General features: G+C 43.2%; 1 protein-coding gene across 1 annotated transcript; it reads left to right on the forward strand.

Moving 5' to 3' along the window:
• Nucleotides 1–4,596: 4,596 nt before the first annotated feature.
• On the forward strand, nucleotides 4,597–5,541 carry OR9A2 (olfactory receptor family 9 subfamily A member 2). The gene has a single exon (XM_039860543.1). The coding sequence runs from the start codon at nucleotides 4,597–4,599 to the stop codon at nucleotides 5,539–5,541; it is 945 nt and encodes a 314-aa protein (XP_039716477.1).
• Nucleotides 5,542–19,446: the final 13,905 nt, after the last annotated feature.

The following is a 19,446-nucleotide window of genomic DNA, read 5'->3' on the forward strand; positions in this document are numbered from 1 at the left end:
CTGCTATTCTAGGTCTTTCACATTTGCACAGAAATCTTAGAGTCAGCTTTTCAGTGTTAACAAAAATTCCCTGGGATTTTTGTTGAAGTCACATTGAATCTATAGATGAATTTGGAGAGAATTGACATTCTAACAAAATTGAGCCTCTGATTCATGAAAATAGACTATTTCTTTATCTACATAAGCCTTTAGATTCTCTCAGGAATGTTTTATAGTTTCAAGTGTATAGGACTTGCACATAGTTTGTTAAATATATCCCTTAGTTTTTCATGTTTTCGAATGTTGTTGTGAATTATATATTTTATTTCTATTTCCAATGTTCATTATTAGCGTATAGTAATACAATAGATTTTTGTATATTGAACTTTTATCTTGTGACCTCTATAATCACTCATTAGTTCTAGCAACTTTTTGTGTGGACTTCTCGTATTTTCTGTACATACGATTATGTATCTGCAAAGAAATAATTTTATTTCTTTATTTCCCGACTGTATGCTTTTAATTTTCTTGCTTTATTGCATTAGCTAACACTGTGTTGAATAGAAATGGTGAGAACAGTTATCCTTACTTTGTTCCTTATCTTAGAGGGAAAGATTGAGTCTTTCATCATTAGATTTTATGTTAGTACTAGAATTTTTGATAGATGCTATTTATCAGTTTGAGGAAGATCACTTTAGTTCTCGGTTTGGTCAGAGTTTTTAATCAGTGGATATTGATTTTTGTCAGATGGCTTTTTTTCCCTATTGACGTGATCATGTGTCTTTTTATCTTGAATTCTGCTAACGTGATGAATTGTATGGATCAATCTTCTCATGTCGAACCAACTTTGCATATCTGGAATAAAATTATTACTTGTTATGGCATATTATTCTCTTTACATATTGCTGAATTTGATTTCTATTTATTAAGGATTTTTGCATCTCCGTTCATAGGGAATATTGGCTTGTCAGTTTATTTTCTTTTGATGTCATTGGTATCAAGATAATTCTGACCTTTTAAAGTGAATTGGACAGTGTCTCCTCCTCAATCTTCTAGAAGATTTTGTGTAGGATTTATATTATTTCTTCCTTAAATACTTGGTAGGATATACTGGTAAACCCATCTGAACCTGTGATTTTCTGTGTGGGAAGGTTTGTAATTATGAATAAATTTATTTAACATATTTCGGATTTCAGTTCAATTTTTGAATCAGTTTTGGTAGTTTTTATTTTTCAGAAGTTTTTTTTTTCATTTTATTGGGTTTTTCAATTGATTTTGAAGATATTTTATGTTTGTTCTCTTCACTTTAAAATTAAAATAAAAATTTGATTGTATCTTTGGTTGGTAGTGGATCAGGAAATCAAGAGAGCTCCCATTACAGTCTTTGTGGTTATGTGAATCAGTCCAGAATCTTTAGAGTATCAAGTAGTGCCAATGAAAAGTGACAGCTACAATATATCTACCTTTCGACCTAGAAATTCCCACTCTACAGATTTATTCCAGAAATAAAGATATGTATGGACTTATAGATGTCTAAGAATATTTATAGCATCATTTTTCATAATAAAAATGGAAATGACAAAAACCGATCAATAGAGGGCTAGCTGATAAAGAATGGAACATCCATAAATGGACTACTGTGCAAAAAAAGAAGTAGGGCACTATGTGTTGATAAGAGAGTATCTTTTATATACTATTAAGTGAGACAAAAGTATAGAAACCATTTTTTTATTGAAAAGAACGTGCAGATACATACTTCGGAAATTCTCCCAAGATTATATGGCGATCGGGTTGGGCTTAGATAATTTGAGGAACTAGAAGGAAGATTATTCCTAATTTATACCCTTCTATACCAACTGACATTCTCAGATTTGACAGGTATATGAAATGAAATCCAAAATCCAGATACACGTTTTGTAACTCACTTTTTCTGTCCCCCTCCAGTACCAGGCAGATTTCCGATTTACATTTTGTCGGTTGTTGCAGGCTGTAGATATAACTGATATGCCGGGCTGGTACTCAGGGACATGCTGTAGGAATAAATGGCCGGATGCATCTTGCTTGAACGCATGGAGATGCACGTATGTTCAGAGAGGGGACACCTGAGACGGTTCTAGAGAGAGGAGTTGGATGTGGGGCTCGGACCTCACCACCTTGTTGTGGAGCGTCCACAGGGCTAGGAGCAGGAGCCTCTGCTAAATGATTGGAGGAGAAATCAGGCTCTCGGGGGATTTTTTTTATGAAGTCAAGGCTTTGCCTGAGACCACTGTGCAGGCCTTTTTGGGTATCGGTGTGTCGTAGAGGTCAACTGTGATGTCTTTTATTGGGAGGAGGGGCTGGTTTTGGCTCTGAATAGCTAAGAGAATCCAAGGACAGCCTGGGATGAAGGGCAGAGGGGGGATCTGCTTAGAGTTTGAGACATCTTCTGGAAACTAGAGTTGAGGCCTTTGGAGAAGTATCGAGAAGCCTCTGATTGGTGAGATTTCATGTTTTCCCATTGAACAAAAACTTTAAGAAGTTCTGAAATTTAATTGGTCAGAAATAGGACTAACTAAAAGTTTGTTCTGCTCTCCCCAGACTTATTGTTTAGGGACAACATTACCCTGGGCTAATTAAAAACAGGTATCTCAGTGACTGAGTCCCCTTGGGAGGGAGGGAAGTGGGAGGGAAGGAGAGAGGGACCCTTGGCTCCCCACAACACTACTATTTGGGGGCTTTTTCCTAAGCCCTTCCCTGAGGACAGTCTTTTTCATCATGAGCGGAGACAGCAGCAAGTTGCCCTGGCCTCTGTGCGAGGCTCAGCAGTAGCCAGACAGGAGCTGGCCTTGGCCAAGCCCCGCAGAGCCCTGTGAGTGGTGGCGAAGCCCTTCCGTAGAGGTGAGTGTCTTCTGAGGTTTCTCTTCCGTGAAGCACAGGGTAGGAGAGCATCAGGGTCTGGCCGCTGTCTAGAACAACGAGCACACCTGGAGCCTGAAGGTGGGCTGGCGGAGCAGCAGAGCAGACGGGGCCACCTCCCAGTCCCCCCAGCAGAGCAGAGAGCAGGTTCAGTTCCTCTCCGACCCGATGCTATGGACAGACGCAGCCCCCCGATGTCAGTCAGGTTCCTCCTTTTGCATTTTTCATCTTGTGCTGGTTGCAGAGATTGTGGAAAAGCAGACCACGGAGCTGTCCCAGGAGTTCTGTCCTGGAAGGCTGTTTGCCCGTCAGTAAAAGGGCCACAGAGATATTGGGGAGGTTTCATCAGAGGGAGGAGAGGAAGGGAGCATGGTGGTGTGAGGCAGGAAGGGACCAAGAAGAGAGGGACTGAGGGGATATGGCCTCATCAGCCCTGGCCAGGACCACATGCTGTTTAGTCACAGATCATGTAACCATATACCCATCATCTACAGAAAAGTTTGGTCACTAATTTGGCTCAAGAATGTGAAATACTTGGCATGTATACATATTATATATGTATATATAATATATATAATGACATGTCCTTGACCTCATGGAGCTATATGCTAATGTCATAGGAACAATAAATAAATAAAGGTAAATTTTCTGTCCCTCTTCATTGCTTAGTTTTTTTTAATGACATGATTAATAAGCTAACATCTTCCAAGTATATTTTACTTACTTTGTTATCGTGTAACCGCCACGCCCCACATGAACATAAGCTCCACGGGGCAAAGATTTTTGATTGTTCTGTGCACTGCTGCATTGGTTTCATGGTAAACGAAGGAGTGAAATAAACAGTTAAACATAGAACATCATATCAGGTAATAACAAGTGCTGTGAGGAAAACTGACTCCCGGATTGATCATGTCCTCCCTATTTTGGGTAGAGGAATTGGAAGAATCCCGTGAGGAGATGACGTTTGAGCAATGGGATGGATGAAGTGAGGGGTACAGATCCAGGCATCCTAAGAAGCTCGTGGCTTTCGATCTGTGTTTGTCAGTGACAGTGCCATCTTTCATTCCTCCTAAGACTTTGGAAAGAAAATGGAATTAGAGAAGAATGAATCGGCTCTGGGAAATTCTCCCAGGCTCCAGAGTTCCCACTTGGAAACCTTGATGCTCTGTAATATGGAGGTTTTAGGACCTGGAGAAAAGCAGAGATGTTGGTCTTAGGCCCTTTGCTTCTTTCCTGCTGTTTCCAAAGTGGGTCCATGTAGAACCAGTATGGATGAGTGCTGGGGTTCCAAGTTCCGTGCTTTGAACATCATCTGGAATGCCATCATATCATCTGATAGATACACTTAACCTAAGAGAAAGTAGGACAATCCCAGCACTCTTAGGGGCTAATCAACTCAGCTTCAAAACGAAGCCGTTTAAAATGTCTTAGCCTCTGTCTCCTGTGAGAAGGCACATCCAGTGGGGTAAAAAGACAAGGACGGTTTTCTTAACACCAATAGAGAAGAAGGTGTCTTCACCCATTTCAGACAGCTGGCTTTGAGCTAGATTCGAGGTCTGGCTTTGTGCAGAGCACAGTACTAGGGGCATGTCGCCTGATCATCCGGTAGAACATAGTTCCTCATCCTCCTGTCTTCCTTCTGTCTTGAGAGCAGGACCACGTGGAGCAGTGTTACCTCTCTTTTGATATCTATGTTTCACAAGGAGCAGAAACAAGGACTAAATGATGAGCAATCACTCTAGTGCCACCGAATTCTGCCTTTTAGGCTTTCCTGGGTCTCAAGAACTACATCATATCCTTTTTGCTATATTCTTCTTCTTCTACTCGGTGACCTTAATGGGGAACACGGTCATCATCGTGGTGGTCTGTGTTGACAAACGTCTCCAGTCCCCCATGTACTTCTTCCTCGTTCATCTCTCCACCTTGGAGATCCTGACCACATCCATCATCGCCCCCGTCATGCTTTGGGGGTTGCTGCTCCCCGGGACGCAGACAATCTCTCTGGCTGCATGTGTCGCCCAGCTCTTCCTGTACCTTGCCGTGGGGACCACAGAGTTTGCCTTACTGGGGGCCATGGCCGTGGACCGTTACGTGGCCGTCTGCAACCCTCTGAGGTACGACGTCATCATGAACAGCCGCACCTGCATCTGGGTGGTAATCACATCGTGGGCGTTTGGGTTCCTTTCTGAAATCTGGCCAGTCTATGCCACATTTCAGCTTACCTTCTGCAAATCAAATCTGCTAGACCATTTTTACTGTGACCGAGGGCAACTGCTCAAACTATCCTGTGATGACACTCTTTTCACAGAGTTTGTTCTCTTTTTAATGGCCATTTTCATTATCATTGGTTCCCTGACACCAACAGTCGTCTCCTACACCTACATCATCTCCACCATCCTCAAGATCCCCTCCGCCTCGGGCCGGAGGAAAGCCTTCTCTACCTGCGCCTCCCACTTCACCTTTGTCGTCATTGGCTACGGCAGCTGCTTCTTTCTGTACGTGAAACCCAAGCAAACGCAGGCCGCCGAGTACAATAAGATCGTTTCCCTGCTGATTTCCGTGTTAACCCCTTTCCTGAACCCTTTCATCTTCACTCTGCGGAACGAGAAAGTCAAAGAGGCCCTTCGAGACAGCGTGAAACGCTGCTGTCAGCTCCTCAACGATTAACTCTTCTCTTCGCCACCCTTAGGCGGTATGGTCCCTACTGTAACCTAGGACGTCCTGCCTACTCTATCACCTTTAACATCGTTACAAAAATCAAACAGCGGGTACCACTCCCGATCATGCCATGGGAGAAGACGAGGCAGGTAAAAACGAAACCCATTCTCTGCCCGCTAGAGTCTCATAGCCTGAGTTTCTGCTTGCTGCCACGGATGAACTCAAGGAAGCACATCCTTGTGGTGTCGAAGGAACTAGAGAAAGGAAATGCATGATATATATATATTTTTTTGTAAAGTTCTGTTAGCCCAATTAATCTGCTTATAATCCATTTCTGAAAATGTATTTCCTGGGGGAGGTCGGACGTGGGGTGGAGGCCGCGGTGAGATCAATGACATAATCAGAGTACAAAGGAAGACGCTTGCTTTGTTTCGTCCGCTGTCGCTAGGTCCTTTCCTACATTTTTGTGCAACTTCTTGACAAGAAAGCCATACGTATTTTAAGGTTCTCTTTTTCTCTGGTTGTTGACTGTATTCTCCCGGCCCCGTTGCTATCGCAAATTAATATAGCGTTGAATACACTGTGCCACAGAACCAATCTAGAATAGTGACAGGGAGATTGGAATGCTTCCCGTTCTGCAAATCTTGGTGATATAAAGAAGATGAAAATATTTGGGGATAGGAATGGGGGAAAAGTTAATTTTGCTAAACTTCAGGCTATTTCTTAAACATCTCCCTTTTGTGGCATGTATGGGAATAGAGAAAATGACTAATTCCTGAGAGAGATGCTGTGCTTTACAGCTGATTAAAGCAACCGTTTCTGCTCAGAGTACTCCCACATCCAGACTTCAGGTTTTATATGCTTTCCGATTCTTTGTCTCCCAAGTCCAAGTGCCTCAGTACTTTTTCTTAGATCTACTGTTTGGGGAGAATTTAAAAAACGAGAGGCTGGCTGTCCTCTTCACTCCCAGTTCCCCAGCAGGTCCAGGCTGTGGCCGTTTGGCAGTGCAGTTGTGGGCATTTCAAATAATGTTGGCAGATGGGCTTTGAAGACAGGAGTTTGCTTCAATGGCAGCAGTCTGCACATCCTGCCAGCTCTGGCGTGGGCGGGCAAGTGAGCTGCCCAGCAGTGGCCTCTCGGCGTTACTTAGGGTTCCAAAGAGCGCTGTGTGAGGGTGCCTTCCCAGCCGATGGGGGGAGGTGAGGACACCCCGTGTGACCGGGCGGTTCGCACTGCCTGCAGGCACCAGATGAGTGGCTAGCGGGCCTTACGTCCAGCCCCACTCTCTGCTAGCCAACCAACAAGGCTTGGTGGGACCACGTTGGCCAGTGAAGGCTGGCAGAAAGGAGCCCCTTTTTCTCATTCGGTGAGGTCTATTCTCACCAGAGGAAGACCATTTTCCTAATTCACTAACCCAGAGAAGAGGCCTTTTTCTAATTTTCACCACGGCTTTGTGGGGTCTAAGTCGTTCCCGGGCTGGTGACGGCAAAGAAGGACAGAGGAGAGCGCTCACTGCCCTCACGCGCAGTTTCCCGGGCTCACCCAGGCCTCTTGCTCTCTGCCTTTCTTGCCCTTGCTTCTTTCATCCACCAACTTTCCTGTGTCATTTTCCTTTCCCGCTTTGTTCTCCGGTTCTCATGTTTCTCTTTCTCCGCCCCCCACGCCCACCACCCGCTCCGCCACATTTCACCAGGCTCTGGCCTCCACCGCTAGATGCATCCCTGGCCCCCGTCTCCTCCACCACCACCGTCTCCATCCGCCCCCTGCAGCTCCGCCGGAGCAGCGTTCTGACCACCTCTCTAATGCCCCCATCGCTTCGTGTCTTTTCTCAGGTGACTCTGCTAAGGAGAGAGAGTAGGAAATTCCTCTGCACTGAGTCTAGGACATGAGAGGAGAATTCTTAGTCAAGGGACTGGTGTTGGGTCGTCAGGCATCTCTCGTGGCAAAGCCCAGGTTTTTCTGTTTGGTGTTTGCTTCCGAATGAAGGAAGGTTACTATCTGTGTTAGCTTGCTGGGGCTGCCGTGACAAAACACCATTGACTAAATGGGTTGACCTACGGAAGTTTATTTCCCACAGTTCTGAAGTCTGGGAAGTTCAAGATCAAGTTGCTGGCCAATTCAGTTTCTCATGGGCTCTCTTTGTGGCTTCTAGATGGCCACCTTCTCTCTCTGTTCTCACGTGGCCTTTCCTTGGTGTGCGCATACTGGGAGAGAGAGAGAGCCAGTGCTCGTGTCTCTTCTTATAAGGACACTAATCTTATCCAATCAGGGCCCCACCCTTGTGACCTCATTTAACCTTAATTACTTCCTTAGAAGACTTATCTCCAAATACAGCTGCACTGGTGTGTAGGACTTCAGTATGAATTTTGAGGGGACACAGGCATTCGGTTCATAACCCTATCATTCTGCCCCCGCCCTGCAAACCAAGCTTATCCTCAACCAGAACGCCCACTTCATCTTCACCCTGGGAGCTGGGAGACACGTACGACTGTCTACTGGGGGCTCCAGTTTCCCAAGCTGTGGGTGTCTCCTACACAAAGTAAAATGGGGTTCTTACACGCATGTACCCTCTACTGCACAAACACCGTGAACCCTCAGTAGCTTCTTTATCTGTTTTTTTCTCTCTGCTCCTCACAGTTGACCACAGACATAATCCATACGGATATCTAAACATAATACTAATTATAGACCCTTATTTGAGCTTCTTATTCACATGAAATTACCACACCGCAAAATAAGTCTCGTGTATACTTTGAGATATGTCAGATCCAATGTGCTGTAATTTTTACTTAGTTTAAGCATTGGCCTCTGTTAACATACGCTTTGTATTCTTAGTCATATGCTCACAGTAAAAAAACAAAAACAAAACTAGAGACAATACTACTCCCAGCCAGAAAAGTTTTTAATAGTCTCTCTTCAGGAAAAGTTTCTTTATAAAAGTAAAATGCTTACCCAGATAGTATCTGTTACCTATCTCTGAGAAGACGTTCACTTTCTCTGTCTTATTTCCTACAGGTGTTCCTCTATATCCGTACTTAATGATGCATAAATATTGGTGTATATGATGCAAATTAAAATGTTAAATCTTCTGTTTTATACTAATGTTTCTTATTAAGAGATAAGGAATAAGAAGGGAGTGGTATGTAATTAAAACTCCAAAGCCTTTTGGATACCACCACATATATTTATTTTTATTATGCCTAATTGAAGTATTCCGATGTTTCATTAATATTGATAATAATTATCAAAACTGAACAGAAATACAATTCAACTCAGGTTTGTTTGACCTTAAAGTTTGATCTTAACCTCTCAGTTATTTTCTTCCATGAACATGAGCAAATTTTTTCAGTAAAGACATTGAATATAATTTTTTTATTATTTGATTGATTTTTATGTATTGGAACAGCTACCTACTGCGTGTAAGGAACTTTGCTAAATGCTTTAGGAGCATATATAGGAGGGAACAATTATTGAGTGCATACTAATTACCTTATAATTCTCTCTATATTTATTCAATTCTGGTGATAACTTGTAAGATAAGTAGTATTATGTCCATTTAATAGATAAGAAAATACAGACTCAAAGAGATCGAATAACTTGCCAAAGTTTATTCAGCCATCAACTATGCCACATCCATCAGATTGGAAAAAGGTAAAACTATGGGAATGCTAAGTGTTGATGCGAATGCTGGAGAAGAGGAGCTTTTATCTATTTCTGAGGGGAATATAAACTATTATGGCCCAAATAATTAGACTGTAGCAAAATTAGTAAACATGAACTGTGAATATACTGTGCCCAATTTTCAAGTTTACTGATTCTGTCTTCAGCTGTGTCGAGCCCATGAAAGGAATTCTTCATCTCTTATACAGTGTTTCTTTATTTATGATATTTTCATTTGATTTTCTCTTACAGTTTTTATTTCTGTGATGAAATTCCTGTCTCGTTTATGCGTGTCATCCACCTTTTCCACTGCATCATTTAACATGTTAATTATAGTTTTATTACTTATGCATTAAGTGAATATTTTCTAGTGTAACATTATAAAATAAATCTTTATGGATTTTTTTTCAAATTTTTAAGTATTTTTTTAGTGGATGGCTCTAGGGCTTACCATATATATCTTCACTTAGAATTAACTTCAAATGTACACTAATGATACCAATTAGATATAGAAATACTGCTCCTATATAGCTCTATGCCCTCTCCCACTTTATGCTAGATACATATTAGATATAGTTACAAGCTCAAGAAAACATTGTTGCAATTATTACTTTATAAAATTGTTAAGGAGGCTTTCTGGTTCTCTTCATTTGTTTCTCAGATTCAAGTTGCCATTTGGTGTAATTTCCTTACTCCAAAACAGCTAGGCTCCTTCCTATCTACCTCTTTTGTTCTGTTATTGGCAAATATTTTACATCTCTATACGTTCTTCACTTAACAATGCAATTTTATATTTATTGTTTCATACCAGTGCGTTTTAAATTAGTTAAGAGAAGGCAGGAGAAGAAATGTAAATTTATACTGTCTTTAATAATTACAGAATTGCCTTTACCACTTTTTGTTTGTTGGTTTTTGTTTTATGTGTGTGGATTCTAATTACTATCTGGGGTCTCTTGCTTTCAATCAGAAGAGCTTCCTGTAGTATTTCTTGTAAGTTGTTTCTGCTAGCAACAAATTTTGTTTTAGTGTATCTGCGAATGTCTTTTGTCTCCATTTTTCAAAGGTACTCTTGCTAGAGATAGAATTGTTGACTGACCATGTTTTTTCTTTCCACACTTGGAATATATCATCCCACAGCCTTCTGGTCTTAACTGTATTTGGTGAGAAGTTAGCTCTTATTGAGGTCACTTTATGCATAAGAAGTTTTTCATTTGATGCCTTAATGATTTTTATTTTGTCTTTCAGCAATTTTACTATTTACTATTTACTATATATTTGTGTATGGATATCTGCATTTATCCTATTGGAATTTATTGACCTTCTTGGATGTGTAAATTAAAAATTTTCATTAAATTTAAAAAGTTTTTAACCATCATTTATTTGAATATTTTTTATGCTTCATTGTATCTCTCCTGTTCTTCTGGTGCTCCCATTACATATATGTTGGTGCACTTAATGGAGTCCTGTATTTCTCTGAGGCTCTGTTCATTTTTCTTCATTTTCCCCCCTCGCTGTTCTTGGTATTGCGTAATTCCTATTGATCTGTCTTCAAGTTTACTAATCCATTCTTCTGTCAGTTAAAAATCTATTGCCGAACTCCTCTCCTGATTTGTTTTCATCTTATACTTTTCAACTCTAAAAATTTCCATTAGGTCCTGTTTATAATTTCGATCTCTTTGTTGATACTTTCTATCTGAAAAAACATTGTTATCGTACCTTCCTTTACTTCTTTAAGCATCGTTTTCTTTAGTTCTTTGAACATATTTATAATGGCTACTTTGAAGTCTGTGACTATTAAATATGACATCTGGTCATTCTCATAAGCAGTTTCTGTTGTGTGCTTTTCCTCTTATAATTTTTTTTATTGAAAATGATACATTTTAGCTATTATATGGAACCACTCTGGCTACTGGTACCCCACCCACTCTAGCAGGCACGTAGAGTGGGTGGGGTACCAGTAGCCAGAGTGGTACCATATAATCAGTTGCTTGCTGCTTTGCTTAGTGTTCCGGCTGAACAATTTTAGTGACGTCCGTATTCCTGGCAGTGTGCAACCCCTGGTGTCGCTATTCAGAGACCATTCTTAGCAGGCACACAGTCACCCTAAAGTGACAGTGGTTTTAACAAGGCTCTCTTTGATGGTCCCTTTGCCTGATCACACCAGTGATTGCTGACTAATTGATTTATTGTTTTTGACAATGCCCCGGGATATAGATTGCTCATAGTGTGATCCAATTAAGTATGGACTCCTTTGTCAGTTTGAGGTTTATTCTGACCCCAAGAAGGCATTTCTTAGCTCTCTGTTTCTCTGGTTCTCTCTGTTAAACTCGCTGGTCTCTAGTTTGCCTTGTATCTCTTATGAAGTTACCAGCCTCCTTCTTTGCTTACCGCCAAAATCTGCATAAAAGTTTTGGGGAGTTTCAGAGCTGGTTTTGCCCCTGTGTAAAATATCTGCGCCATAACTCTGGAGCCAGGGGTGAAGAAGGTGGTACATGATACCCCTGCTTTAGTTGTGGGGTTCTGGGCCAGTAGTAGCTGCCTTTGAACTTCTAGATTTGCCTCTCCTGGTGTGGAACCTCTCCCCTGCAAGTGAGCTTGAGGGAGGGTCATTAGGGACCTACTATTCTCAATGTGCTGCTCCTGTGCTAAAGCCTCTACTCTGTGAATGGAGACTGAGCAGAAGCCGGGGAGTCCCAGTGCCCTCGTCTGCACTCTCCTGGAAATTAGCTTCTGCAACATGTAGTTGTAGGGGGTGATGCCGGAGAGATGAGGAATGCTGACCACCTGCCCCCTCTGGGAAGATACTGTAGCCCTTGACTTGAAGCTGCGGGAGAGGGAGCCTACTGTTCCTGGCCGTACCTGCCTGGAGTAGCATTTCTGCCACACTGAGCTGGGAGCGGAGAAGAAGGTGGGGGCCGTGGTTCAAGTGCCACAGGTTCTTGCTGTTCTTGCAGTGTTTTAGTAGATTTTCTTGAATGAAAGTCTTTTCATTTGCTATTTGCTTTTAAAACAACTTCCAGTAACTTTAAGTGTTTTTTAAAATTATAATTTCCACAAATTATGCTTGTTTAATTAGCCAGGAAGTCTGAAGAGCTCCCCTGTCAAATATAGTTGTTTCGAAGTCCCTTACTGATAGTTCCGATATTTGAATCTGCTCTGAGTTTAATTCCGTTGCTTTTTCTCTTGAAAAAATGAATTTTCCCTGCTCGCTGGCTCTCTCGTTCACTCATTAAGTTTCTTCTTCTTTTTTTATTAATGGTGACATAGGTTAACGAAATCCAGCAAGTTTCAGGTGTACGATTTAACAGTTAGGCATGTATATATTGCACTGTGTGTTCACCGCTCATAGTTAGATTTCTTTCTGTCACCACATATTTGACCCATTTTAGCCCGTCTACCTCCCTCTTCCCACCACCCCCAACCCTCTGTTAACCACTAGTCTATAGTCCATGTCCATTAGTCTCTGTTTATTTGTTCTGTTTGTTTGTTGCTTTTAGGTTTATATCCCACATATAAGTGATATCATGTGGTTTTCAACTTTTTCTGTCTGGCTTATTTCACTTAGCACGATGATCTCAAGGTCTATCCACGTTGTCGCGAGTTTTTTAAATCATGTGCTGTGAATCGTATGTAGAACAGTTGAGTCTGTGGTAAAGAATATTTTTGCCTGGAAATGGACTAACCTCTTCTTTGGACTAATTGTAAGTCTGACAGGTTCAGTTAATCTGATGAGGAAGTTGGGGGTATACTGTTGCCTTTAGTGAACCACATGCTTGCCATACCTTCAGTGGTGGGCTACCGTTGTCTTGGCCGTATCTAGACTGAGTATATGCATTATTGGATATAACGTAAAACAATAATCATCCTAATATGCAAAGCGTTTTAAAATCTGCACAGTGTTATAACAACTGTTTTTGACATTATTGTCCTCCCTTACTTTAGCCAGATAGATATATTTGTGTGAGGGATGATCCCCTACCCCTGGCCATTGTTCTCAGTACACTGAGACAGGCTGGTCTTGGTGAAACAATTTTTTCACTACCTTTTCTCCCAAATTGATTTTCTGTTCTCAGGGTTATGAATGTGAGTTTAAGAGTTTTTCATGCAATCACCCGTGTACACAGATGCTCTCTTCTGGACTTTCAGGCATTCTATTCCACGTGGTTAGCACTAGATGCCATTCTCTGCAGAATGACCAAGTTTTAAATCTGATTACTCTTCTTAACCACTACATAAAGACTTCTTTACTTCTAAAATTAAGGGGGAGGGGACTATGCTTTTTTTTTTTGAAAACTTTTGCTTTTACCTCTTATTTATTTTTTAAAAATAAGATATTAACGGCTGTGCTGAGAATAACAAGAACTCTTCTGACTTTACGAAGCTTAATCAGGGCTCTAACCACACACACAGCAGTTAAATAATCGATCTACACCTCCTTTGAGGTTCGCTTGATGTTGGGATCTTCTGTTAAGTTTTTTATGCCAATTTTATTTGTATATGAGATCTATCTCTCGCTAGATATCAAAAAGTCTGTCTTTCTCTCAGGTGACTTTGTGTAAGTTGTCATGGAAATGGGAGCATCCCTCTCCCAGGCCCCTGAAACCATCCCTCAGCTGTTGTGAGGGTTGGCCGCTAAGGCCTTACAACCGCTCCTTCAGGGGCTCGCCCTGGCTGCCCAGGGGCTCCCTCACACAGGCGCTTTACCACCTGCGGTCCTCCAGAGAAAGACTGAGTGACAGAGAAATACAAAAAAAGCCATTCATTCCACTTGTCTCAACATGAGACCATCTCTATGGAGCAGATCTTTCATCAGAGGTCCTATGGGACCAGGCTGAACTTGTCTCCCACTGAGACCACATCCTTGATGAGCTTTCTTCCCTCGCCCTGTTCTGCGCTCCTCAGTCTCCCTTTACAGAGAGTACTCCGCAGCAAATCGCTTCCTCAGGAATCCCTGTCTTAGGCTCTAAGGAACCCAAGGAGCCCAGTCCAGATCAGTCGGTATTGGAACCAGAAACAAAGAAAGGGAGTCTGGAGGTGGATCAACTGCTGGTCAAATGCCCATAAGAGCACGTCCAGGCAGCTTAGACAGACCCTAGAATGACACAGCAAATGCAATCATTAAGATGTTTTGCTTGGTGGACTATTATTTGAGAGATTCAAGGACAATCGTAACCGTGAGGACTGTGGAATTTGGTAGATTTTGTGAAGTGCCATTGTCGAGGAGAGCGAATGACAGGCTCAGCCCTATCTAAAGTGAAGTCGAGAGTCAGGCCCCTTCGGCAACATTTAAGGAGACACTCTCTGTGGTCAGAGGACAAGGTGAGGAACAGGCACAGAATTTAATTATGAAAGCCATGGACGTTTCGAAGACGGTTCATTCGGTCTAACCGAGTCTACTATTCCAAAGACAGGGCGCGGAGAGGGGACAATCGGGACCCGTCGTCTTGGTGTGGTAATGGGGAGATGGAGTCGGGGACCTCGACCACCCGGATTCCCCTGAACTCTCTTGGCCTGTGAAAATCACACGCTCCCCTTCTGGGGAGCCTGCGCCCTCCCTGACTTCAGGGGCGTTCAGGGAAGGCAGGAAGGCGGAGGCCTTATAAGACAATGTTTGTCTTCCCCAGGATCTGCCTTCATCTCTTTCCTTTCACTGGATTCGTAAATTAGGTTAAATCTCCACGTAAACTGGGGAAGAGCTGCTAACAGGGGAGAGACTGTATATATGGAAGCTGCTGTAAGAACTGGCTAACGTGCACAGGCAGGCACTGGGAGAGCCCGCCGGGAGCAAAGCTGGATGTCAGTACATCTGGATGTCGGTACATCAACGGGTGGTTGGAACATATAGCTGAATAGGGGAGGGTTTGTCGGTATTGAGCCACTTCCCCATAATGCAGGATTAACACCTTGGCAAGATTCCTGGAAAGGGGTCTCATAATATATGCTATTTGCTGACTCGTGGAAGTTTGGAAAAAGTGACAGCCTCTGGCAAATTAAGTAGAGATGCCACAATTGCCTTGAAAGACTGAAGGAGAAGATCGAAAGGCCTAAAAAAGTGGCAGTGTTATAATGGGGCTATTATATGAGACCGAAAACTCCACCAGCTGCCATGTTTCTTGGGAGGGAGGCCTAGAAGACACTCCACTGAGCGTGGTGATAAAAATGTATGGTTAAAAGGGACATCAGTGAGAATTTTGTTAGTAGATGCTGTGACAGACTGGGTTTCCTAGAGGCAAGAGGTTACAGGTGACACTAAAACACATTTGAGTGTCAGATGCAAAGTGTGCATACTTGCCCTGTTGGCAGCAAGGTCAAAAAGGGCAACCAGGAGGTGCCTGTACTGCAAGAGACTTTGGAAATGGCATTTAGAACATGGCGTTCATGGGGCCAGATATATGGGCAACCGACAAGAGTAGTGTTTAGCATACATAATCAAAAGACATCAAGAATGGACGAGAAGGAGGTTCAGATCAGCTACCCCAAGGAAGTCATGATCCCTTTGTCCAGTTTCCAGATTTGAACCAGTTCTCAGACCCAGGATCATCAAATGGAGAAGAGTCCGAGGCACCAGAAGTCTCTGTGGTCCCATGACAGGTGTATGCAGACTGCCTTCCCCAGAGGGCCTGCGAGTGTTTACATGGGTAACCATCGCGGGGGAAAGGGGAGTCCCCGTTATTTTAAGAGCTGTGGAGAATAGCGTGTGAGCTGAAGCCCACACTCAAGGATCTCAAGCACCATCCATGGCCCCATTCAGGAAACATGGAGCCAGGGAAGTAATGGAGTATCGATCCAGATCCATCTGTTTTCAACCCTTTTTCTCTCTCTTTTTCTTCTTTCTCTCTTCTCCTTTCCCCTCCTCTTCCATCCTCCAAACCCCACCGGCTTCCTCCCATTCCCTCTCTTTCATACACACGGCGCAGATGAACCCTCGTTCTTCGCCAGGTCCCGTGCTAGGCGCTGAGATCTCAGAGATGCAATCCAGGCTCTTCCGTCAGAGAGCTGACAGTGCAGACCGGGAGAGGGCGGTGGGCGAGCGGCACACTGTAGTAGGGGCCCCCAAGAGTCACGCACAGGGGGAGACTTCGGACTCGGCCAGGAGGGGATGAAGTGAAGGAAAGCTTCTCAGAATCGGTCGTGTTTGATTTCATGTTTAAAAGAAGTAAATATTAGGCAGAAAGCGAGGAGTCCCCTGTGTTCTTAAGCTTGTTTTCAGCTGGGACCCGGCTTCCCTCAAGGCTGATCTCTTGGCATGTTTTCCAAGTCGTGTTAAATAAACATTTCATGGATGATGCAGCTGATGTTCAACCAGCCTTGAGAGTGTTCAGAAAGCTCTCTTATAAGCAGGAGCTTCCTCCTCAGGACTTTGGATTCTAGAAAGAACTGGCTTCTGCCAGATGATTTTATTTCTCCCTCACAGAGGAGCTACCGCGGCCATCGGGAGGTGCTCACAAATATGTGGGCTCACCCAGCGTTGCCATCCGCTGAGCCGACAAATGGCCGTGTTTAAACGAATGTGGTTGATCAATGAAATGCCCATCCATTGAAAAACGTTGCTGATTTTGTACTGTGTGAATTTTTTCTCAACTAAAATGATTCATTTTATAGCTTCTAGTGTCAGTTGGGGGATTTTCATAATTTGTTACCACTTAAAGGGCCACGCCCGATGTCATACTCGCCCAGCTGTGTAGGACCTGCAGACCTGCAGCCTCGCAGGCTGAGCACCCCGAGTTCTTCGCGCATCGCAGAAAGGCGCCGTGTGCCTTACACAGGTGTGTGAATCTGAGGGGCACAGAGGGCAGGTTATGGAATCAATGGGGGGAAGGAAAGGCACATGGGCTGAGCCTGGTGCACTTAGAATCTGACTGCTGTTAACCACTGTGACCAGAGGAGAGATGAGAAATCTTTCTCTTGGGATAGTTCCTGCTTGATTATAGGTATCTTCATTATGTTTATCTCACCTTCCGAGATGATTAATGTTAACAAACAATTACCGTTACCGCCTACCCTCCGAAGTAAGAACCAGAACCTTCGGGAACCACGATTTCCGGGTCTCGCAGGCCTGTACCTTTTCAGAGGTGTGTACACACCGCCACCTAGCGGCGGCCCTGGACGGTGCAGCGGGTCCCGGGGCGCGCTCAGGCCACAAACTGCGGTGTGTTCAGAGGTGGTGTCAGGAGGAAGAGAGAACCCGAGCATCCGTTCATATTTAGGAGTGGGAAAAGGAGTAAAAACATTGGAAAATTCCAGGGACAGTTTATTTTTTTTTTTTAAACTTGAAAATAGTAGATAATTCTGAAGCAAGTTGGATTTTCAAAAACAGTTTGAGGGGGACCCACAGAGAGACTCAGTACCTGAGGATTATAACAGTTTATTTTCAAGAATAGGAAAACACGACTGAACAGCTTGTTAAGAGCTGGATTGAACTAGGGCCCTAAGAAAGCAGCGTAACTGAAAGGGATTCGATCCTGTATTGATTCCTTCCAGAAGAGCCGAGGAGCTGGGGGCAAAGGTCAGCGCAATGGTTAGAGCCGTAAACCCCAGATCGTCATGTCTGGCGAAACCAAGTTCCCAGACAAATATTCACCCGGGTTTATTCTAAACATGTTTGTTGTCTCTGTGGGGATTATGGGTGGTGTACATTAGACCGATTTCGCTGAATCTGTTGACTGCTATTAATAATAAAACCTCAGTCTGTGGAGCCCGCGCCGGGGAGCAGGCCGGTCGTAGGGATTTTACTGCCTCGTCTTCGCCACAACCACGTAGGCGAAGTGTTCTGCCTCGCGTTGGGGACAAGGGACGTGGAGACGCCGAGACGCCCGAAGGCCAAGGTTTGCATTCAGGTCTGTCATTCCGGATGCGTCCTTCCCACGACATCATGTCGCTTCTCCTTGCATCGCGTGCGTTTAAAATTTAATTTTCGTGTTTCTTTGTTGAATGATTAATAAATTCGTACGGTATAAGGTTCAAAAAGTACAAAAGTGCAAGAGCAAGCGAAAACCCAGTGAAAACAAAAAGGACACGTGAGAGCGGGCTGCCTCCGCCCCAGCCCGCCGTTTCCCGCTCCTCCCTCGGGCACCCATCCCTCCCGCCAGCATCTCGTGCCTCTTCCCAGAGTGTGTTATCCACGTGTATGATTAAGAAATGGTAACATCAAAAGGGTGACATCTCCACCGTTGTAAGAAACTTTATTTATATGACTAACGCGGAAAGCCACAGAGGTTAATTCATTTACACATCAAAATCAAAACCACCCCGCTTGCTCCAATACAGTTTTAGAGTCAACCAAAAGTTAAGTATAGAGGAATTTAAAATAAAATATGTGTTAATTCGCCATTCAGTCATCTGAATAGTTTTGAATGACTAGTAATGTAAGGCTTTAAAATGATTGCTTAAATTTTCTCCGAAGCTTATGTGCATTCTCAAAACCCTCTTGAAAAGCTTCCAAGTTACTCAGAGTCTGTCTCCCTTCCCTTTCTTTTATTAAAAACTTCATTCTTATTCCCAGATCCTTTCTTTGGTCATTAGATCGACCCTTAGCCAGTCAAGTCAGTGTTGGCTAGAGACGCTCTCATGAAAAGCGTCGGAGCCAAAAATGCCAGTCTGGATTTTATTTCTGGATGTATTGTGGGCAAGCTGGCTGGTCGTTTCTCTAACCAAATGCCTTAAAGTTTCCAAAATGCTCTGTAACTCTTCCCCACATGTTGTTTTGTCAGGATGAGTCCGGTTTTCACATGCAAAGTGAATCAGATCCACCATACTCAGTTTTGCAATACGTTTTTGCAAGAGATCCCATTTTTAGCTAAGTCACAGCTGAGCTTTCCTTTCAGCTAATTAGTACTTGTTCTCAAATTGGGCAGTTCTAACCCAAACTAGGAGATGAGATGCAATTTACTTCCTCTCTGCTCTCCTAAAATTAACTAAGCTGTAGAACGTGTGCGTTTCCCCTGTTTCTCCCTTTGTTGGCCTCAGGGTTTGGTTCCTTCATAAAGAATTCAGCGGAGCTCAGAATGGGCTGACAGATCTTGCTGTTCTGATGTGAACAGTAATAGAGTGCTTCCTTTCAAAAGTCTCAGCTCTTTGGTTGCCAAGCAACCATTAATTTATTATAACTAGCTAATATTAAAAATTATATGGGATGATTAAATAGAACAGTATGCTTTTCCTGTTCCTGAATGTACATAGCAGAGCGAGTATGGTTGGTCTTGCAGTATCAAAAACAAACGACAAGGATCGCTTCTTGAGATTAAGAGAAGAGAG

The sequence above is a fragment of the Pteropus medius genome, unplaced genomic scaffold (genome assembly GCF_902729225.1).
Source record: "Pteropus medius unplaced genomic scaffold, Ma_sr-lr_union100, whole genome shotgun sequence".
In the NCBI taxonomy this organism is placed as follows: domain Eukaryota; kingdom Metazoa; phylum Chordata; class Mammalia; order Chiroptera; family Pteropodidae; genus Pteropus; species Pteropus medius.

Coding starts and splice junctions, on each gene's coding strand:
- OR9A2 (XM_039860543.1), top strand. CDS start 4,597: ATGATGAGCAATCACTCTAGTGCCACCGAATTCTGCCTTTTAGGCTTT.